Source organism: Sebastes fasciatus, chromosome 11 (assembly GCF_043250625.1).
Source record: "Sebastes fasciatus isolate fSebFas1 chromosome 11, fSebFas1.pri, whole genome shotgun sequence".
NCBI lineage: Eukaryota > Metazoa > Chordata > Actinopteri > Perciformes > Sebastidae > Sebastes > Sebastes fasciatus.
This window is the reverse complement of record NC_133805.1, coordinates 20,506,801-20,529,411: the sequence shown is the minus strand read 5'-3', so window position 1 is coordinate 20,529,411 and position 22,611 is coordinate 20,506,801. Positions and strand designations below refer to the sequence as shown.

General features: G+C 42.6%; 4 protein-coding genes, 1 long non-coding RNA gene and 1 pseudogene across 6 annotated transcripts; 2 read left to right on the top strand and 4 right to left on the bottom strand.

Annotated features, from left to right (window-relative positions):
• Positions 1–954: 954 nt before the first annotated feature.
• On the bottom strand, positions 955–2,181 carry LOC141777098 (ATP-dependent RNA helicase DHX30-like; annotated as a pseudogene).
• A 477-nt stretch (positions 2,182–2,658) lies between these two features.
• Positions 2,659–5,586, top strand: LOC141777319 (alanine aminotransferase 2-like). Its single transcript, XM_074651459.1, has 11 exons — positions 2,659–2,807; positions 2,894–2,983; positions 3,103–3,211; positions 3,527–3,660; positions 3,768–4,011; positions 4,106–4,185; positions 4,286–4,422; positions 4,619–4,793; positions 4,920–5,075; positions 5,213–5,325; positions 5,469–5,586. The coding sequence occupies exons 1-11, from the start codon at positions 2,703–2,705 to the stop codon at positions 5,557–5,559; spliced, it is 1,434 nt and encodes a 477-aa protein (XP_074507560.1). The 5' UTR covers positions 2,659–2,702; the 3' UTR covers positions 5,560–5,586.
• Positions 5,587–6,701: 1,115 nt separating this feature from the next.
• On the bottom strand, positions 6,702–8,099 carry LOC141777316 (ATP-dependent RNA helicase DHX30-like). Of its 2 annotated transcripts, none has more exons than XM_074651456.1 (5): positions 7,682–8,099; positions 7,506–7,584; positions 7,309–7,413; positions 7,041–7,216; positions 6,702–6,925 (listed from the first exon to the last, which is right to left on the bottom strand). In XM_074651456.1, exons 3-5 carry the CDS (start codon positions 7,319–7,321, stop codon positions 6,761–6,763), a joined length of 354 nt encoding a protein of 117 aa, XP_074507557.1. In that variant the 5' UTR covers positions 7,322–7,413; positions 7,506–7,584; positions 7,682–8,099; the 3' UTR covers positions 6,702–6,760. The 2 variants fall into 2 exon arrangements, with proteins under 2 accessions (XP_074507557.1, XP_074507558.1); XM_074651457.1 differs by having other exon boundaries at positions 7,515–7,584; positions 7,682–7,820.
• Positions 8,100–8,237: 138 nt separating this feature from the next.
• Positions 8,238–12,246, top strand: LOC141777315 (alanine aminotransferase 2-like). The gene is made up of 11 exons (XM_074651455.1): positions 8,238–8,470; positions 8,557–8,646; positions 8,766–8,874; positions 9,190–9,323; positions 9,431–9,674; positions 9,769–9,848; positions 9,949–10,085; positions 10,282–10,456; positions 10,583–10,738; positions 10,876–10,988; positions 11,132–12,246. Exons 1-11 carry the CDS (start codon positions 8,366–8,368, stop codon positions 11,220–11,222), a joined length of 1,434 nt encoding a protein of 477 aa, XP_074507556.1. The 5' UTR covers positions 8,238–8,365; the 3' UTR covers positions 11,223–12,246.
• dhx30 (DEAH (Asp-Glu-Ala-His) box helicase 30) lies at positions 11,321–21,690 on the bottom strand. The gene is made up of 19 exons (XM_074651453.1): positions 21,444–21,690; positions 21,176–21,306; positions 19,599–19,709; positions 19,243–19,506; positions 19,004–19,153; positions 18,763–18,915; positions 17,098–17,565; positions 16,535–16,918; positions 15,115–15,193; positions 14,918–15,022; positions 14,648–14,823; positions 14,326–14,532; positions 14,152–14,233; positions 13,863–14,056; positions 13,613–13,772; positions 13,371–13,528; positions 13,009–13,109; positions 12,783–12,922; positions 11,321–12,070 (listed from the first exon to the last, which is right to left on the bottom strand). Exons 1-19 carry the CDS (start codon positions 21,616–21,618, stop codon positions 11,802–11,804), a joined length of 3,507 nt encoding a protein of 1,168 aa, XP_074507554.1. The 5' UTR covers positions 21,619–21,690; the 3' UTR covers positions 11,321–11,801.
• Positions 19,989–20,247, bottom strand: LOC141777317 (uncharacterized). Its single transcript, XR_012595885.1, has 2 exons — positions 20,106–20,247; positions 19,989–20,070 (listed from the first exon to the last, which is right to left on the bottom strand). It is a non-coding gene; the product is annotated as an uncharacterized LOC141777317 (long non-coding RNA).
• Positions 21,691–22,611: the final 921 nt, after the last annotated feature.

The following is a 22,611-nucleotide window of genomic DNA, read 5'->3' as shown; positions in this document are numbered from 1 at the left end:
TGGTGGCAAGTGAATATTTATTGCAATAAATATGCCCAATGTCAGCTGGGATCGGCTCCACCCCCCCGTGACCCTGAATAGGATAAACAGTTACAGATAATGGATGGATGAACTTCTGCTTTTCAGAAAGCAAATCACCATAAATAATAAACCACAGTCCAAAATCCAAACCAATGGATTTCCTCACTCTACATGAGAGTTCATCATTTACCTCAACAATAACAGTAGCAGACAACAGTCCACTATGGATTTTTGCTCTTCAAGAGCCCTGATTAGTTAGGCAGAATATTGAGTCAGGTACTCAAATGGTCTTTAAAAAACAATAACATACAAACTAGCAGATCCAACATACACATGTAGAAAGAGCTTTCCATCTTAACAAGAGTTGGTGATTGCAGCAGCTCCAACGTCTCAACTCACAGCGCACCAGAGAGCATCCAGGAAATGATACTTCTACTCTGTTTCTGTTCACTGGGACATGAGAGAAAGGACAGAGAGTTTCTTCATGAAGAAATGATGACTCACTGCAAGTCTGGGAATCTAAGAGGGTGATAATATTTATGCTTCGGAGGAGCACGTTTACATAATATTTTGTAGTTACAGTTTTGAGCTAAATATATTTTTTTAAATGCACAGTTCTGAAAGCATTTTACGCAAACACAGCAGACAGACCTGAGTCAATTCTTTTTTTAAGTCAGCATGAAGGGCTGAGTAGCCTAAAATCATTGCTGTACAAGTTGTTGTAAGTCAAACAACAGAAATAACTCTTGAATCAGAATATTTATTCAATGGATGTGAAAAGAGATGTTAAGGACTTGAAAAAAATGTGCCACTTTTAATGTGGAGGTCCAATCAGTGCTGATCTTAAATGTCGTCCACTGACTAAATAAACAAAATAAAATCACAAAATGTCGATGAAGGAAATATACTTTCAGACAGGATTTTGGACATCTCTCACAGCTTCTTGCTCTGGACAGTCCAACACTTGGGATAAGAAATATACAGCAAAATAACAGATAAAAAAAAATACAAAAAGCCATTGCTGTCATTCAGTACCTTGCAGTTAGGACTGTGGATTTTGGCTTGTACCACTGAACTCTACAGTGGGGTGTGCAGGATCTCAGGGATAGGGAAGGGAGTCATGGATTCCAGCTGCTTTCATGGGAACAGGTGGTAGGATTGTCCTGGCTGATATCACCCTGCTCTCCCTTTTCTCTGAATGACATTAGAATGAGATATCCAAACTGTGTCCAGGCAAGAGACCTGAAAACCAAAATGAAACCAACTGAATTATTCTCAGAAAATACAACAAATCACAAGCTTAGTTTTTTGCAGATCTGAAATTGTTTACTATGAAACTGATACTTTGAAACTAACCTTAGTCCGTGGGTCATAATTCTGCTCTTTGTGAGTTCCTGCATCCACCACATGGACGATGTCATCTATGGTGATGGAGGTCTCAGCAATGTTAGTGGTGAGGACAATCTTCCTCTGGCCCACTTGGGGGCGCTGGAACACTGCCTGCTGGTCTGCTACTGATAAACTAGAGTGCACTAAAAGAAAAGGGGAAAATACATTAGAAATCCTTTCTCTATACTTGGAGGACAAAAGACCAGTCTTTGTAAATCTGTCTGTACTCTCTTACATGGCAAGATCATCTGTGAGCCTGAGGAAAAGTGGTGCCTCTCCTCCAGTTTCTCTTGAACAGCCCTGATGTCCTGCCATCCAGGGAGGAAACACAACACTGCACCTGAAGCATGAGGGGAGAGCATTTTTGACAAATGTGATTCAGAGCCATCATCTTAAAGGCCGCTATAAAAGCAAAAAAGGTTGGTTAGTTACCTGGCTCACCACGTCTGTCAATGTGCTCGATAACATCAGCTACTAAATCTACATCTGGTGTAACATCCTCTCTTCCTCCCTTGAACAAGATAAAATACAAATTCATGAGACACACGACAAGAGAAAAGAAACTTGCACACCAAACATACTAAAGTGGGAATACATTACAGTCTCACCTGCTTGTCTGTCTCCACTCTCTTTTGGACTTGGGCGTCCCATCTCTCTCAGCACTTCCTCCAGGTATCTGTCCCTCACTGGGTGTATGAATTGAGGCACTTTAACAATTTGGCAGACCCCAAAGTACTGGGACAGCCTCTGCTTGTCCCCAGTAGCGCTCATAAGCACCACTCGTAGGTCAGGGTTCTCCTTTAAGCTCAAACGCAGTAGAGCCAGCAGCAAGTCTGTGTTAATAATGTCCCTCTCGTGAACCTCATCCACCACCACATGGCTGATTCCCTTCAGGGATGGGTTCAACTATAGCTTCCTCAGCAGGATGCCAAATGTGAGGAAGAGTAAGGCTCCTCTGCTCTGCTGGTCAGCTCTCAAGTCTCACCAAATAATTAAGGGCTCGCTCTCTCCCATTGCCTCCATGTCTGAAATAAAACCATTAGGTATGTAGATTATATGCTGGAACTTTCATGCTTTAGTCATAAAATGAGTCATGAATCAGTTATCTGCCCCATAGCAGTTTGTCACTGAACTACACTGTTAATAAGTCACTTATGGCCGTAGATCTTCCATGTACATCTTTAACCAAAACTCCTACCTACAAGCAAATCATTAATGTGGCAGCAAGTTGAGAGAGACAGTTCAGTGAGACACAGCCGCTGGTCTGGAAGAAGTGAAGAGGAATTACAGAGATGTCTGTCCTGAAGAAGATGAGACCAAATGTGAGGAACATGAAGCAGTTAGAGTGTACAAGCCTGGTCAGACGAGCAAGCCAGATCAAGGAAGAGCTCAAACAGGTAAAGAAAAAAAAGCTATTGACATATTTGCAATAATGATTCAGTTTTCTGACCTGTTTGTGCTTTAAATTCACTGGTCCACACAGGGAGTGAGAAAGCCATACAAAGAGGTGATAGATGTCTTCTGGGGAGACCCACACATGGCAGGTGTGAAGCCTCTATCATTTGTCCGACAGGTAATCTGTGACCCTCAAACACTACTCATCTGCAAACTGTATTAAAACTGCATGTGCAAGTTAATGCATCTTCTTTTGGCTAAACTCTCTGTCGTATTCTATGACTTCATATTTTGCAGGTTTTTGCAGCATGTCTTTACCCTCAGCTGGTGGACAGTGACAAACTGCCAGTGGACGCCAGACAGAGGGCTCAGATGCTGCTTAAGGGATGTGCCGGAGGGAGTGTAGGTAAGGGCTGTGTATGTGATATTACAATGGAAATGTTAAAGAGTCAAATCGCTCAAATTACAAAATAATTCCTACTTTTCTACTGACTTATACTGATATCTCACCAAGCAGATAGTTTTTGTTTGATTTGTCTATGTTTTGAGATATGTGTCTCCAAGATTTCTGCCGTCATCCCAGAATAAAGGAGAATTGAATTTTGTATGATGTCCTCACTGCATACACAAAACTCAGAGTGTACTGCCATGCTAATTGTTTTAAGTGTGATATTTCAATCTCTTGAGCACCACAAATTAAATTCCATTTCCAATTCCTCAGGTTCTTATACTGCTACAGCGGGTATGCCAGAAATAGTCCAGAGAGTCTCTGAATTCATAACGAGACGAGATGGTGGAGCTCCATCTTACCCAGAAAACATATACATAAGCCCTGGCTCACAGTGGGCACTCACGGTAACAATTACTATTACTGACTTACAGTAATAGTATATGATGTGTCTCTTCCTCCTGTAGATTATTATCATCTTCTAGTTAACACAATCTTTTCCTGTGCTTATTAGAACATTCTCAACGTCTTGGTGAACAGGAAAGCTTCACCCAGAACAGGTGTGCTGACTCCATCGCCATGCTACTCCATTTCCACTTTGTCCATAATGGAACTGGGAGCAGCTATCGTTCCCTACGACCTCAATGAGGAGCAGGGCTGGGAGCTGCAGGTGGAGGAGCTGCATCGAGCACTGGAATCTGCAAAGGGAGTCTGCAACCCTGTAGCTCTGTATGTCATCAACCCTGGAAATCCCACAGGTAGTAAAAGCTCACCAGAATGGACATCATCTAAGTATATATTTGTGTTTCAAATATGTATCACATGGTTGTTTTCATGCCATGTTGCCTGTAGGTCATGTTCAAAGCAGAAAATCAATGCAAGAGGTGATCCGGTTTGTTTCAGAGAAGAGGCTCTTCCTTCTGGCTGATGAGGTGGATGTTTTCAAGCATTGTCATTTAACCAGAGAAAATCAAAAATATGAACAAATATGTGTAAATAAACATTTGGATTTTCTGTTTGTCTCCTCCACAGGTCTATCAGGACTGTGTTTATGGGGAAAAGAATAAATTTGTCTCTTACAAGAGGGTTCTGTCTGAGATGGGTCCTCCTTTTTCAGACACAGTGGAGCTGGCGTCCTTCCACTCAGCATCCAAAGGCATCCTGGGAGAGTACGTTCTCAGTTGGCAAAACAATCTCACCACAAGATCGACGAGACAAGAAGTCCTAAAAGTGCTTTGAAAAATGGAAATTTGAACATCTGCAATTCCATCACAGCTGGGCAATCTCCGGCTGCTGTGGAAGATCGTATGATTTGACCGAAAGCTCCAAAACGGCTACTAACTGGACTCTTCTCTCTCCCTCCAGGTGTGGTCTGCGTGGTGGGTATGTGGAGCTGGTAAATCTGGACCCTGCTGTTATGAAATACATCTACAAACTGTTCTCAAAGGACTCCTGTGCACCTGTGTTGGGTCAGTTTGCCCTGGATCTGATGATGAACCCTCCACAACCAGGACATCCCTCATACCCCCTTTATTGTGTGGTGAGACCAAAGATATGCAGTTCAGATTCCTATTTTGCAGGATGTCTACTAGAATGCTTTTCTTAAGCAATTTAAAAGTGGTATTTACTCTGATATTGTTTTTGTTCTTGCCTTTAACTTCTGCAGGAGACACAACACATCAGAACCACGCTGGTTAAGAATGTAAAGAGAGTCTTTGAGGTAGTAAACAGTCTGCCGGGTTTCTGCAGCCAGCCAGTGGAAGGAGGAGCATTTGCGTTCCCCAGACTGCATCTTCCACCTAAAGCCATTCAGAAAGCCAAGGTTACAATACTATCTCATAGAACCAAGTATTCACTGCAAAATCAGAGCAATATCATCATTAAAACAAATTTGTCACATATCTACTGTATCAGTCATAAAATATTTAACATTCACGGATAGGTTTTTGTTTATTTTAGGAAATGGGAATGCATCCAGATGTTTTCTACTGTATCAGACTACTGGAGGAGGCCGGTGTGTTTGTCAGTCCTGGTAGTCAGTACGGACAAAAGGAGGGCACGCACCACATCAGGTACAATACATAATTTAAACCAAGCATTATTATTCTGAATACAGGCTTTATTATGCAAAAAGCATTTTTTTCTAGTTAAAACAAACACGGTTTAATAACGATAAGTTGAACATTTTACCTTTAACCCTCCTTTCTTTCTGCAGATTTTGCATTATGACCCCCGAGGACACAATGGAAGAATTACTGAGGCGTCTGACCAGCTTTCAAACCCAGTTCATGAAGGATTTTTCTTAAACAAGGATACTAAGAAAAACAGAGTTTCTTTTCGCACTTCCATCTATCTGCAGTTCAATATTTCGTTGAAATAATAAAAAAAAGGATGTGACTATTTTCCTCATGGTGGCAAGTGAATATTTATTGCAATAAATATGCCTAATGTCAGCTGGGATCGGCTCCACCCCCCCGTGACCCTGAATAGGATAAACAGTTACAGATAATGGATGGATGAACTTCTGCTTTTCAGAAAGCAAATCACCATAAATAATAAACCACAGTCCAAAATCCAAACCAATGGATTTCCTCACTCTACATGAGAGTTCATCATTTACCTCAACAATAACAGTAGCAGACAACAGTCCACTATGGATTTTTGCTCTTCAAGAGCCCTGATTAGTTAGGCAGAATATTGAGTCAGGTACTCAAATGGTCTTTAAAAAACAATAACATACAAACTAGCAGATCCAACATACACATGTAGAAAGAGCTTTCCATCTTAACAAGAGTTGGTGATTGCAGCAGCTCCAACGTCTCAACTCACAGCGCACCAGAGAGCATCCAGGAAATGATACTTCTACTCTGTTTCTGTTCACTGGGACATGAGAGAAAGGACAGAGAGTTTCTTCATGAAGAAATGATGACTCACTGCAAGTCTGGGAATCTAAGAGGGTGATAATATTTATGCTTCGGAGGAGCACGTTTACATAATATTTTGTAGTTACAGTTTTGAGCTAAATATATTTTTTTAAATGCACAGTTCTGAAAGCATTTTACGCAAACACAGCAGACAGACCTGAGTCAATTCTTTTTTTAAGTCAGCATGAAGGGCTGAGTAGCCTAAAATCATTGCTGTACAAGTTGTTGTAAGTCAAACAACAGAAATAACTCTTGAATCAGAATATTTATTCAATGGATGTGAAAAGAGATGTTAAGGACTTGAAAAAAATGTGCCACTTTTAATGTGGAGGTCCAATCAGTGCTGATCTTAAATGTCGTCCACTGACTAAAACAAAATAAAATCACAAAATGTCGATGAAGGAAATATACTTTCAGACAGGATTTTGGACAACATCTCTCACAGCTTCTTGCTCTGGACAGTCCAACACTTGGGATAAGAAATATACAGCAAAATAACAGATAAAAAAAAATACAAAAAGCCATTGCTGTCATTCAGTACCTTGCAGTTAGGACTGTGGATTTTGGCTTGTACCACTGAACTCTACAGTGGGGTGTGCAGGATCTCAGGGATAGGGAAGGGAGTCATGGATTCCAGCTGCTTTCGTGGGAACAGGTGGTAGGATTGTCCTGGCTGACATCGCCCTGCTCTCCCTTTTCTCTGAATGACATTAGAATGAGATATCCAAACTGTGTCCAGACAGGAGACCTGAAAACCAAAATGAAATCAACTTGAATTATTCTCAGAAAATACAACAAATCACAAGCTTAGTTTTTTGCAGATCTGAAATTGTTTACTATGAAACTGATACTTTGAAACTAACCTTAGTCCGTGGGTCATAATTCTGCTCTTTGTGAGTTCCTGCATCCACCACATGGACGATGTCATCTATGGTGATGGAGGTCTCAGCAATGTTAGTGGTGAGGACAATCTTCCTCTGGCCCACTTGGGGGCGCTGGAACACTGCCTGCTGGTCTGCTACTGATAAACTAGAGTGCACTAAAAGAAAAGGGGAAAATACATTAGAAATCCTTTCTCTATACTTGGAGGACAAAAGACCAGTCTTTGTAAATCTGTCTGTACTCTCTTACATGGCAAGATCATCTGTGAGCCTGAGGAAAAGTGGTGCCTCTCCTCCAGTTTCTCTTGAACAGCCCTGATGTCCTGCCATCCAGGGAGGAAACACAACACTGCACCTGAAGCATGAGGGGAGAGCATTTTTGACAAATGTGATTCAGAGCCATCATCTTAAAGGCCGCTATAAAAGCAAAAAAGGTTGGTTAGTTACCTGGCTCACCACGTCTGTCAATGTGCTCGATAACATCAGCTACTAAATCTACATCTGGTGTAACATCCTCTCTTCCTCCCTTGAACAAGATAAAATACAAATTCATGAGACACACGACAAGAGAAAAGAAACTTGCACACCAAACATACTAAAGTGGGAATACATTACAGTCTCACCTGCTTGTCTGTCTCCACTCTCTTTTGGACTTGGGCGTCCCATCTCTCTCAGCACTTCCTCCAGGTATCTGTCCCTCACTGGGTGTATGAATTGAGGCACTTTAACAATTTGGCAGACCCCAAAGTACTGGGACAGCCTCTGCTTGTCCCCAGTAGCGCTCATAAGCACCACTCGTAGGTCAGGGTTCTCCTTTAAACTCAAACGCAGTAGAGCCAGCAGCAAGTCTGTGTTAATAATGTCCCTCTCGTGAACCTCATCCACCACCACATGGCTGATTCCCTTCAGGGATGGGTTCAACTATAGCTTCCTCAGCAGGATGCCAAATGTGAGGAAGAGTAAGGCTCCTCTGCTCTGCTGGTCAGCTCTCAAGTCTCACCAAATAATTAAGGGCTCGCTCTCTCCTATTGCCTCCATGTCTGAAATAAAACCATTAGGTATGTAGATTATATGCTGGAACTTTCATGCTTTAGTCATAAAATGAGTCATGAATCAGTTATCTGCCCCATAGCAGTTTGTCACTGAACTGCACTGTTAATAAGTCACTTATGGCCGTAGATCTTCCATGTACATCTTTAACCAAAACTCCTACCTACAAGCAAATCATTAATGTGGCAGCAAGTTGAGAGAGACAGTTCAGTGAGACACAGCCGCTGGTCTGGAAGAAGTGAAGAGGAATTACAGAGATGTCTGTCCTGAAGGAGATGAGACCAAATGTGAGGAACATGAAGCAGTTAGAGTGTACAAGCCTGGTCAGACGAGCAAGCCAGATCAAGGAAGAGCTCAAACAGGTAAAGAAAAAAAAGCTATTGACATATTTGCAATAATGATTCAGTTTTCTGACCTGTTTGTGCTTTAAATTCACTGGTCCACACAGGGAGTGAGAAAGCCATACAAAGAGGTGATAGATGTCTTCTGGGGAGACCCACACATGGCAGGTGTGAAGCCTCTATCATTTGTCCGACAGGTAATCTGTGACCCTCAAACACTACTCATCTGCAAACTGTATTAAAACTGCATGTGCAAGTTAATGCATCTTCTTTTGGCTAAACTCTCTGTCGTATTCTATGACTTCATATTTTGCAGGTTTTTGCAGCATGTCTTTACCCTCAGCTGGTGGACAGTGACAAACTGCCAGTGGACGCCAGACAGAGGGCTCAGATGCTGCTTAAGGGATGTGCCGGAGGGAGTGTAGGTAAGGGCTGTGTATGTGATATTACAATGGAAATGTTAAAGAGTCAAATCGCTCAAATTACAAAATAATTCCTACTTTTCTACTGACTTATACTGATATCTCACCAAGCAGATAGTTTTTGTTTGATTTGTCTATGTTTTGAGATATGTGTCTCCAAGATTTCTGCCGTCATCCCAGAATAAAGGAGAATTGAATTTTGTATGATGTCCTCACTGCATACACAAAACTCAGAGTGTACTGCCATGTTAATTGTTTTAAGTGTGATATTTCAATCTCTTGAGCACCACAAATTAAATTCCATTTCCAATTCCTCAGGTTCTTATACTGCTACAGCGGGTATGCCAGAAATAGTCCAGAGAGTCTCTGAATTCATAACGAGACGAGATGGTGGAGCTCCATCTTACCCAGAAAACATATACATAAGCCCTGGCTCACAGTGGGCACTCACGGTAACAATTACTATTACTGACTTACAGTAATAGTATATGATGTGTCTCTTCCTCCTGTAGATTATTATCATCTTCTAGTTAACACAATCTTTTCCTGTGCTTATTAGAACATTCTCAACGTCTTGGTGAACAGGAAAGCTTCACCCAGAACAGGTGTGCTGACTCCATCGCCATGCTACTCCATTTCCACTTTGTCCATAATGGAACTGGGAGCAGCTATCGTTCCCTACGACCTCAATGAGGAGCAGGGCTGGGAGCTGCAGGTGGAGGAGCTGCATCGAGCACTGGAATCTGCAAAGGGAGTCTGCAACCCTGTAGCTCTGTATGTCATCAACCCTGGAAATCCCACAGGTAGTAAAAGCTCACCAGAATGGACATCATCTAAGTATATATTTGTGTTTCAAATATGTATCACATGGTTGTTTTCATGCCATGTTGCCTGTAGGTCATGTTCAAAGCAGAAAATCAATGCAAGAGGTGATCCGGTTTGTTTCAGAGAAGAGGCTCTTCCTTCTGGCTGATGAGGTGGATGTTTTCAAGCATTGTCATTTAACCAGAGAAAATCAAAAATATGAACAAATATGTGTAAACAAACATTTGGATTTTCTGTTTGTCTCCTCCACAGGTCTATCAGGACTGTGTTTATGGGGAAAAGAGTGAATTTGTCTCTTACAAGAGGGTTCTGTCTGAGATGGGTCCTCCTTTTTCAGACACAGTGGAGCTGGCGTCCTTCCACTCAGCATCCAAAGGCATCCTGGGAGAGTACGTTCTCAGTTGGCAAAACAATCTCACCACAAGATCGACGAGACAAGAAGTCCTAAAAGTGCTTTGAAAAATGGAAATTTGAACATCTGCAATTCCATCACAGCTGGGCAATCTCCGGCTGCTGTGGAAGATCGTATGATTTGACCGAAAGCTCCAAAACGGCTACTAACTGGACTCTTCTCTCTCCCTCCAGGTGTGGTCTGCGTGGTGGGTATGTGGAGCTGGTAAATCTGGACCCTGCTGTTATGAAACACATCTACAAACTGTTCTCAAAGGACTCCTGTGCACCTGTGTTGGGTCAGTTTGCCCTGGATCTGATGATGAACCCTCCACAACCAGGAGATCCCTCATACCCACTTTATTGTGTGGTGAGACCAAAGATATGCAGTTCAGATTACTATTTTGCAGGATGTCTAATAGAATGCTTTTCTTAAGCAATTTAAAAGTGGTATTTACTCTGATATTGTTTTTGTTCTTGCCTTTAACTTCTGCAGGAGACACAACACATCAGAACCACGCTGGTTAAGAATGTAAAGAGAGTCTTTGAGGTAGTAAACAGTCTGCCGGGTTTCTGCAGCCAGCCAGTGGAAGGAGGAGCATTTGCGTTCCCCAGACTGCATCTTCCACCTAAAGCCATTCAGAAAGCCAAGGTTACAATACTATCTCATAGAACCAAGTATTCACTGCAAAATCAGAGCAATATCATCATTAAAACAAATTTGTCACATATCTACTGTATCAGTCATAAAATATTTAACATTCACGGATAGGTTTTTGTTTATTTTAGGAAATGGGAATGCATCCAGATGTTTTCTACTGTATCAGACTACTGGAGGAGGCCGGTGTGTTTGTCAGTCCTGGTAGTCAGTACGGACAAAAGGAGGGCACGCACCACATCAGGTACAATACATAATTTAAACCAAGCATTATTATTCTGAATACAGGCTTTATTATGCAGAAAGCATTTTTTTCTAGTTAAAACAAACACGGTTTAATAACGATAAGTTGTAAATTTTACCTTTAACCCTCCTTTCTTTCTGCAGATTTTGCATTATGACCCCCGAGGACACAATGGAAGAATTACTGAGGCGTCTGACCAGCTTTCAAACCCAGTTCATGCAGGATTTTTCTTAAACAAGGGCACTAAGAAAATAAGAGCTTCTTTTCACACTTCCATCTATCTGCAGTTCAACAATTCATTCAAACAATAAAAAAGGATCTGACCATTTTCCTCATGGTGGCAAGTGAATATTTATTGCAATAAATATGCCCAATGTCAGCTGGGATCGGCTCCACCCCCCCGCAACCCTGAATAGGATAAACAGTTACAGATAATGGATGGATGGAAATATGACATCACTTATTGCATGCAGTCTGTTTTAATAACCTTTGGCCAATGACCCTTCTGAGTAAAATTCAACTTCTGCTTTTCAGAAAGCACAAATCACCATAAATAATAAACCACAGTCCAAAATCCAAACCAATGGATTACCTCACTCTACATGAGAGTTCATCATTTACCTCAACAATAACAGTAGCAGACAACAGTCCACTACGGATTTTTGCTCTTCAAGAGTCCTGATTAGTTAAGCAGAGTATAACTCATTTACTCAAACTTTCTTTAAGAAAACAACATTCAAACCATCATCCTCTTTGGTTCCTCTGTACCAGCCAGCAGATCCAACGCACACGTGTAGAAAGTTCTCAATGTCATCAATCCACCTCACTGTCACTGTTATCACTGTTGTGGTTCTGAGCAAAAGGGTTTGAGTCTGTATTGTTGAGCAGCTCTACGAGTAAAGAGATGAGCTTTCCGTCTTGAGAAGAGTTGTTGATTGCGTTGCTGGGATTGTTGAGGTTGCGGTACAGCATGGTCTGAATGGAAGTGCGGAGCTCCCACAGCAGCTCCCAGGTCTCAACTGATAACTCACAGCGCACCAGAGAGCATCCAGGAAAGGATACGGCCACTCTGTCTCCGTTCACTGGGACATGAGAGAAAGGACAGAGAGAAAGATTTGCTGCAAGTCTGAGAATCTAAGAGGGTGATAATGTTTAAGTGTTTCGGAGGAACACCTCTATATAATATTCTGTAGTTACTGTTTTGAGCAAAATGTTTGTTAATGCACATTTCTGAAATAAATTTAATTATGGAAGCCGAGAAGGGTTGTGCTTGCAATTTATTTTTTTAATGTCGTTATAGAGATAATTAACTCCTTATCCTGAGAAAACAAGCTTCGTTATCTTGAGATAACAACATTATTAACTCGAAAACAAATGGGCGTTTCCTCTTATTACTTAAAATGTTTGGGTCAAATCAGCTGACGGTTAATGCATTTAAACGGCTCAGATAGAGGGTAGGGCATTCACAAAATACATATATGGAAATAAGGCCAAATGTATTCTATTCACAAGAAGTATAAAACTTGTTACCTGTTCATCACTACGAGCAACACCTTTCACATTGTCATCCGATACATTCTTTTTAGAAAAATATAGATTATAGACGCTTCAAGGCGAAATAACAAAACCTCCCAAACAGTAAACGGCTAACATGAGCACAATATCAGGTTGATTAATGCAGTGAAATTGAATCTCAATTCAGTCTGATTAAGAGGGTTCTTTTGCCCTCTAATCCTTCTCTCAAGCACCAGTGCCTTTGTCATTAAACTCCTTTTTATGGAGAGCAGGACATACCTGTCTCTGTGATATCACAGTCTGTGAGCAGCAGCAGGGCGAGTGGATGGACTGTAGAAGAGTCTCTGATGAAAACGTTCCCGTTGGACTGGATAGCGCTGAAGAATGTCAACCAGCGACTAGGGAGCTGTTCTTTTCCCCTACAACACAAAGAAAGACAATGAGTTTACATACGCACTATGAAAGTAAAATCCTGCTGTAGGTGAATTCTGGAGCACATTCAAACCTGTTCACTGAGGCGCGGTGAAGCAGTACTGGCCCTCTGTGTGTGCGGAATGACATGCTGTTGGGGCGAAAGCGCCCTTTGGTCACAGCGCCTTTCTTCACCTGAGAATAAAACAAGTGTGAGTTTTGCTGGAACATCTAATGTTGGCTTTGACCCAGACAGGTGCAAGTAGGTTTTTAGATAGACAACCATACTTTCCAACTTTAATATAATAAAATTATGCAACTTAGAAACAACACAAAAACAGATAATTAAAGACATACCTCCACTACTACAGTAAGAGTCCGTATTTAGATCTTTAATGGTGCACAGCAGGAAAATAGACTGTGTAAAGTAGTATAATAGACTTGTTTGCCATGTACCTGAATGAGGTTGGGATAGAGTCCAGCCAGCAGTACAGCTTTAAGCAGCTCATCCTGGTTGCTGTGCTCGTTGTAGAGAGAAGTGTGATGCTGGCATTCATTGGCACGAGACACCACCTGGGCTTCACGCAGGTTCTCGCTGAACTGAGAGATGAGACCTGCAGCACAAAAACAGATAGTTAAATTCCGACAATGTACTGAGACAATGTCTAAATGAATGTGTGTGTGCGCTTCAAACTAACCATTGATGAATCGTAGGCTGAACCTTGACAGAGTGTGCTTGTGCAGATATTCATCCCTGTCCTCTCTGTCCCCGTCCTGCTGAAGTTTCCTCCAGCCCAACACACCTCTAATGAACACCAAATAGTCGCTGTAGCTGGACCTGTTCAGAGCCTCTTTCCCCTGGACAAACGGAATACAGACGACTGATTGATAACTAATTACTACAGGATTACAATTTATAACAAACAGGTGAGTGTTAAAACATCTCACCTTGCTAACGAGAGCTCTGTTCTGCATGCTGTTGTGAAAAGGGTCTCTGGTCAGACATGCAGCTACAGACAGCATGGGCAGAACACATCTGAACATGGCACTCAGGACCAGCACTTTGCCCAGTCGAGGGTCACACGACATGCATGAGACACGCTCTCCTAGAGGCGTCAGGGTTTCTGTCTTGTCCAGGACTCCTACAAAAGTCAACACAGACAGCTTAGACATTAATTTAATCTTGCATTCAGCTTATAAAGTCAGACACACACGATGGCCACAGAACATCACTCACCAATGTCTTGTAGATTTCGGACAGCATCTCTCACAGCTACTTGATCCGGACTGTCCAACACTTGGGATAAGAAATCTACAGCCTGCACACACACAAAGTTACATCATTCAATACATCAGAAATACACAAACTAGCAGAAAAGAATACACAAAAGCCATTGTTCACATTCAGTACCTTGCAGTTAGGACTGTGGATTTTCGCTTGTACCACTAAACTCTCCAGCGGGGTGCGCAGGATCTCAGGGATGGGGAAGGGAGACATGGATTCCAGCTGCTGTCGTGGGAACAGGTGGTAGGATTGTCCTGGCTGACATCGCCCTGCTCTCCCTTTTCTCTGAATGACATTAGAATGAGATATCCAAACTGTGTCCAGACAGGAGACCTGAAAACCAAAATGAAATCAACTTGAATTATTCTCAGAAAATACAACAAATCACAAGCTTAGTTTTTTGCAGATCTGAAATTGTTTACTATGAAACTGATACTTTGAAACTAACCTTAGTCCGTGGGTCATAATTCTGCTCTTTGTGAGTTCCTGCATCCACCACATGGACGATGTCATCTATGGTGATGGAGGTCTCAGCAATGTTAGTGGTGAGGACAATCTTCCTCTGGCCCACTTGGGGGTGCTGGAACACTGCCTGCTGGTCTGCTACTGATAAACTAGAGTGCACTAAAAGAAAAGGGGAAAATACATTAGAAATCCTTTCTCTATACTTGGAGGACAAAAGACCAGTCTTTTTGTAAATCTGTCTGTACTCTCTTACATGGCAAGATCAGCTGTGAGCCTGAGGAGAAGTGTCGCCTCTCCTCCAGTTTCTCTTTAACAGCCCTGATGTCCTGCCATCCAGGGAGGAAACACAACACTGCACCTGAAGCATGAGGGGAGAGCATTTTTGACAAATGTGATTCAGAGCCATCATCTTAAAGGCCGCTATAAAAGCAGAAAAGGTTGGTTAGTTACCTGGCTCTCCATGTCTGTCAATGTGCTCGATAACATCAGCTACTAAATCTACATCTGGAGTAACATCCTCTCTTCCTCCCTTGAACAAGATAAAATACAAATTCATGAGACACACGACAAGAGAAAAGAAACTTATGAACACAACAAGTGGGAACACGCGGGTGAATTCACCTATACCGGGACAGCTTTTGTAATTATATCTTGGGATCACATCTTCTTGCCATCTTTTTGTCATCAATTAAAAAAATAACCCAACATATGATACATTTCTGAGTTCCTCAAGGTATCTACTTTCTTCATGTGAAGAAATTAAATGTGTATGATATTTTTACAACATTTTGTTGTCGTTGACACAAAACTAGTTTTCAGGGATGTGTTTGATAATTTGGGACAGTTTCATTACAGTAGGCCTTTGCTTTAGACCCTAATGACATATTTCAAAGAATATTTAAACTGATTTTCTTGTTTTTCTTAACCTTAAAGATATGTCTAAGGTCTCCTTTTAACGCTGTCCGACTGTTAACAGCATACATGTTTGTATATCACCTATATCTACTAGGGCTGTGTATTGGCAAGAATCTGGTGATACGATACGCATCATGATGCAGGGGTAACGATTCAATATATTGCGATATACTGTAATGCGATACTGTAAGCAAGGCAATATATTGCGATTTTTTTAATTAAATTTTAGGAAAACTGTCATAGTAAAAAAAACACACCAGAAATACACCATTTCAGGATAGCCAAAAATAACACATTTATACTGCATGCATAAAACTGCATGTGATTATCATAAACTGGGCATGTAAAAGGGGAGACTCGTGGGCACCCATAGAATCTATTTTCATTCACATATCTGGAGGTCAGAGGTCAAGGGACCACTTCGAAAATCGACATGCCAGTTTTTCCTCGACAAAATGTAGCTTAACTTTGGAACGTTATTTTGCCTCCTTCTCGACAAGCTAGTTTGACATGGTTGGAACCAATGGTACCTTAGGTTTTGTAGTTTCCTATGATGCCAGTAACTTCACTCTAGCTTTAAAACTGAGCCAGCTACAACCTCCGAAATATTGAATAGTAGCTGGGCCCGACAGTGAGTCGGATTTTAAAGAGGTTAATTAAAAATCGATAGTGTTTTTGAGAATCAATACAGTATCGCACAACATAATATTGCGATACTCATGTGTATCAATATTTTCTTACACCCTCAAATTTTATAACGTTATATTAAAATCAAGCTGAAGCTTATGTCAACTTCCTGTTTGATGCTGACCACACACACCCATGTGATGTCACTTCCATAGCAAGGTCTCTGCACTAACTGCTTTGACTTACACTTTCCAGGGCAGAAGTACAATGCGGTTTTCTTATGTTGTCCCAATTTACCTGAATTCACCCCTACATACTCGAGTCTCACCTGCTTGTCTGTCACCGCTCTCTTTTGGACTGGCATTGGGCGTCCCATCTCTTTCAGCACATCCTCCAGGTATCTGTCCCTCACTGGGTGCATGAATCCAGGCACTTTAACTATTGGGCAGCCCCCAAAGTACTGGGACAGCCTCTGCTTGTCCCCAGTAGCGCTCATAAGCACCACTCGTAGGTCAGGGTTCTCCTTTAAGCTGGAACGCAGCAGAGCCAGCAGCAGGTCTGTGTTAATGTCCCTCTCGTGAACCTCATCCACCACCACATGGCTGATTCCCTTCAGGGACGGGTTTGACTGCAGCTTCCTCAGCAGGACGCCCACTGTGAGGAAGAGTAAGGCTCCTCCGCTCTGCTCTGGTGGTCGGCTCTCAAGTCTCACCTGCGCAGAGAAAAGAATTATTTTTTGGACAAAAACTCCAAAATATTCAGATTTTATTTTGATATTTCTGCTTCTGCTATCTCAGTACAGAACAGAAGGCGCTCCCTCTAGAGGCTATAGCTGATTATTGCAATAAAACGGGTTATATAAACATGCTGTAAATAACAACTTGTGTCTACCTGATATCCCACAGAGCCTTTTAGAGCTGGACCCATCTCATGAGCAACACGATGGGCCACGGATACGGCACTGATCCGACGAGGCTGGGTCACCATGATGTTGCACTCCGCCCCCTTTCCACCTCTCACACTCTCCTCCAACAGGAAGCGGGGGATCCGTGTCGTTTTCCCGCATCCCGTTTCACCGGCGATCACGATCACCCTGGACGACTGCACTGCCGAGATCACACGCTCGCGGTGAGCATCGACCGGGAGCTCCACACTCAGCCCAGGGTTCGCGGTCTCCCATTCCTCCTGCAGGTAGGTGTTGAGCCGCTGGGCCTCATCTTCAGACAGCGGTCTGTACTGCCTGCCTGTGATGGCGTCTGTCAAGTCCTCGTCTTCCTCCTCTTCCTCCTGGTTTACCGTCTGCTGTCCTCTCATCTCTTCCTCCTCCCAAAGCTTCTGTACTTCTGTTGCCACTGGGTACTGTTAGAAAGATGAGGCAGTAGTTTTAGAGATATTTTTTTGATCCCGTTTGAATTGCGCCATGAATCACATACATGTATGATGTTTGTCAATTTCAAATCTAATTTTGCAAGTCAAGAAGGTTGCACTTTGATGTAAAACTGTTGAAGTATCAGACTGTGAAAATATGTAATTCGAAAGACCAACACACCCAAAAGTCACGTAAGTAACGTGTCTCTCTCGCTGAAGCTACGATGCCTGTGTGTTTCGTACTGGGATGTAGTCACACGAGATAACGGGTCTCACTCGTTCTTTAGCTTCCCGGCTGATAAGAGATGTAGTTCACTGAGCAGTTTCACACTAAGACTAAATGATACTACCACAAACCTACGACAAACTGAGATTTTCTTGACTTGCAAAATGATCTTTTAAATTGACAAACATCATATGTGTGATTCATGGCGCAATTCAAACGGGATAAAAACAAATATTTATCTCATTGACTTCCGTACATATGTTTTCCGAAATAAGGTCCCATGGGATCCATCGGAAGAAGAGGGACTTCGCCTCTCTATATGCTGCTATAACAGCATCCACACTTCTGGGAAGGATTTCTACAAGATGTTAGAACCTGGCTGCAGGGACCCTTTTAGCCACAAGAACATTAAGTTGAGGTACTGATGTTGGATGACATTATTTCCTTGTTAAAAGCATATTAAAAGACTATTGAACTCCTCAGAAACAATCATAATCTGTTATCTCAGGTGTAAATAATAGGCTGCTGGGCTAACCATATGTACAGTGCTTGTATAGACTAGTTTTGTAATCAACTGAGCATGATACTTGACTAGCAACAGACTGAACGTATCTAAATAATTGCTGCTGTATTGACTTTCCAGATGTGTAAAATTCCGTCTTATAGTATTGTAAACTGTTTTGCAGTGTTTCTGCGACTGCTTTCCCTTCAAGCTCATGGATCTGTTACTCAAACTGGACTTCTTGGATTGCATTTTGTGTCTCACCTGATACCTGAAGCACCACGCACCCACCAATGCAGCCCACTTTGAACTGTTTTAAGTTAACACAGGGCTGTTTCAATTAAAATTCTTCCAGGATCAAAAGTCCACAGATTATGTGTCCATAAACTTTTGGCTATGTAGTACACACACATGATAGGAAAATCTCTTCCCCCCTTTCTCACATGAGGTGAAGACTGACCTGTGCAAGGTACTCTCTCATGTGTTCCTCCAGGTATTCTGGGACTTCCAGGGGGAGGGGGCGTTTCTCTCGCTCTCCGGCCTCCCTCACCTTCTCTCGATGGTACTTGACGTGAGACAGCGGGTTGTTGTCTTTATCCAGCAGCCCCAGCTCCTGGACCAGGTGACATGATGCATGTTTTTAACACAGCTCTAAACATTGTAGGTAAAGGTATAGTAGTTTTCCCAAAAATGATCCCCACCTTCAGTTTCATGCAGGCAAGAGCCGCAGCTTTCCTCTCTGCTATCAACCGGCTGGTCGCCGTGGCGGAGAACGTCAACTCCTCTGGCCAGTGCAGCGTCAGGTCGCACTTCTTTAGCTTCCCTCCTGTTGTTCTGTACTGCATTAGCTCCTGTAAAGATAGAAAACGAACAGACAGTTTAGAACACACGATGAGTTAAGAGCGTGGCTTTCATTGTGCAAAGGATGAGCGCTACCGACCCTGATTCTGTTGGATGACGTGGCCACCTGGATGACCCTGGTGAGGAGAGATTTAGATTGTGGAAACAGGGAAAGCGCCTCAGAGATATTGGAGGGGTCTTCTTTGGGAGGCAGATATTGGTTTTGTTCATCTGCTTTCCCTCTCGAAGCAAGGACGCTTTTAGCCCAAGAGTCTTCCTCGTCATTATAAAGTTGTGATTGTAGGGTTCCCTTGCCAGCTCCCCTCCTAGGTAGCTGATTATTTGGACCAATGACACCCATTTCCTGTTCACAAAAGAGACAGGATCAAATATCACTACATACTCAAGTACAAATGTGCCTACTTTATAATAAAGTCTGAGGTCAAGGCAGCTTACTCTGAGCTTGAAACAAGCAGCAGCTGCAGCGTTTCTTTCTGCATCGATTTTCTTGGAGGCAAAACCCTCCTCTTCCATCTTGCAGGGCCACGACAGTGTGACAGTGGCTTTCTACAGACACACACAGTTACAAAACAAAAGCTTAAATCACATTGTGACATTAGCTCTCAGACAGTGGACATGATGTGTCCAGAAACATGACTTTGTATGATATGGTTGTATCACCATATCTGAATTACTGTGTGGAAGTTTGGGGTAACACTTATAAAAGCAACTTACAACCATAATGCAGACTACAAAAAGAGAGCAATCAGGATAGTAAATAATGTGGGATATAGGGAACACACTGTTTTTAAAGTCACATGCACTGATATTCATGGATTTGGTCAAATTTATCCATCCATCCATCCATCTTCAACCGCTTATCCGGGATCGGGTCGCGGGGGCAACAGCTCCAGCAGGGGACCCCAAACTTCCCTTTCCCGGGCCACATTAACCAGCTCTGACTGGGGGATCCCGAGGCGTTCCCAGGCCAGAGTAGAGATATAATCTCTCCACCTAGTCCTGGGTCTTCCCCGTGGTCTCCTCCCAGCTGGTCGTGCCTGGAACACCTCCCAAGGGAGGCGCCCAGGAGGCATCCGTGCTAGATGCCCGAACCACCTCAACTGGCTCCTTTCGACGCAAAGGAGCCAGGACTCTACTCCGAGTACCTCACGGATGACTGAGCTTCTTACCCTATCTCTAAGGGAGACGCCAGCCACCCTCCTGAGGAAACCCATTTCGGCCGCTTGCACCCGCGACCTCGTTCTTTCGGTCATGACCCAACCCTCATGACCATAGGTGAGAGTAGGAACGAAGATTGAACGGTAGATCGAGAGCTTTGCCTTCCGGCTCAGCTCTCTTTTCGTCACAACGGTGCGGTAAAGCGAATGCAATACCGCCCCTGCTGCTCCGATTCTCCGACCAATCTCACGTTCCATCGTCCCCTCACTCGCGAACAAGACCCCGAGATACTTAAACTCCTTAAATTTGGTCAAATTTAAAACCGCAATAATTATGTTCAAAGCAAGATATAATTCACTTCCAGGGGTTATAATTTAAGAGGAAAATTGAATTTTAAAAAGCATTGTGTCCGTACAACAAAGAAGAGTATGTGTATTTGAGTGGGGTGGATTTGTGGAATGGGTTAGGAGGTGATGGGTTGAAGCGGAGCACAAATATAAATCAATTTAAAAAGCTATACAAAAAAGATATCTGCGTTAAGGGTTGGTTATCTACTTTTTTAACTCTGGATGGATTAGCGGGATGTAAATAAACCTGGGATGCTGTTCATATATTTAATTTGGGATGTAAATAAACCTGGTATAGTTTATATATTATATCATTTTATCATTCTATCATATATGAGTTATTAGAGGAGAAGTGAGAAAGGGGTAGGGAAATATAAGTTTGACTTCTAAATACTCCTTTTCACACACTATTACTCTTGTTTTGTTTGTTATGATTTTGCATTTGTTTTTTATTAATTTCATGTTCGTAATAAAATCATTCATTCATTCATTCATGTAGTTTCTGACCTTGACCCCCGCATTGTCCGTGCAGCTGTACTGGATGAGCTGCGACAGGTCGTTGACTCCCAGTGAACGAGAGATGGTGTTATTCAAGAGACATTTAGGATCTGGGAACTCCTTCAGGAGGTTTGGGTTATCTAAACGGAACAGAGGAAGGTCACAGCAAGGTCAACGAGGTTTTATTCACCACTATAAACTCAGGTTAAAACAGTAAATAGAAGCACGTTGTGTTTTAACACAGGATGTCCTTGAGGTGCTGTTAGATAACTCTCACCTCGTCTGGTGTCTAGATGTGATGTCCCCTGCTCCTGAAGGCTTCGTGCTCTTGTCCCGTACCACCGTGTCTCTCTGCCCCAGTTGGACGCTGTTGTTTGTCCTCCAGTATGAAGACTTTTAACAACATTACACAACGATCTGAACCGCACGAGCAGACCACCGGGCGACGCCATCGTTACTCTGAGAGCTCCTCTTCTTCTACTTCTTCTGCGGCTGAATGAAGTAGACTCACCGGAGTGTTCACAGCGACGCATCCTGGCGAGGAGTGGGAATTGTTTTATTTACTGGTGGAGCTGTAAGCACTATTTAAAGGGACTATTTGTAGCTTTCAGAAATGCTTGTTAACAGCGACACCTGTGGCCGTGAAATCAACGAAAGTCAGCGTCGAGCTCGCGCTTGTGCTCGCTCTAAATAGACATGGACGAGCATCGCTCAAAACAGTGAGGCGACACACGTCAGCTAAAACTAGTGATGGCGAGCTGAAGCTTCATGAAGCTTTGAAGCTTTCCAGCAAATTGATTCGGAAAAGGGTTCATGTCTCTCTGGTGGTCAAAGAGTGTAAAACAGGCAGATATGATCTTAACCATGTGATCTGTGATATACTGTATTTTGCGCCAGTAACGGCTGTTGGGAATGACTATAAACAATGAAAAAAATATATATTGCCATGTAATCCATTTATATCTGTATAATATATAATATAATGTATATTTTCTAGTCAGTATATTATGAGTATATAACATACATGTATAATAAACTGTAATTGTTTTATGAGTAATGCATCTTATGTGGGTAAACCAATCCTTTGGTCAATAATTGTATTGTTGTGTAGTGTAATATAATATAATAATGGCAGGGTGGGGGGGGGTAATATTAGTATTCTGTGTCACTTCTGGAAAGTGGCATTGGTTCAACCAGTGAAGATCTGAACCACTTCCTGAACCAGTCAGCGGTATGGCCGGGCAGCGAGGCTTCGGACGTCATCAATGACGTCATTGGTCTAAAACGATACAAGCCTCGATACGCGCATCGCGGAGAACTTCCTGGATTACTCGTCACACGCTCCGAAGCCTCGGCACAGCACGTAACATCACTAGCTAAAACCACAATATCACTCTATATTTCAGCTGCTTGGCAGTAATGTTAGCTGACCAGACAAAAAGGTC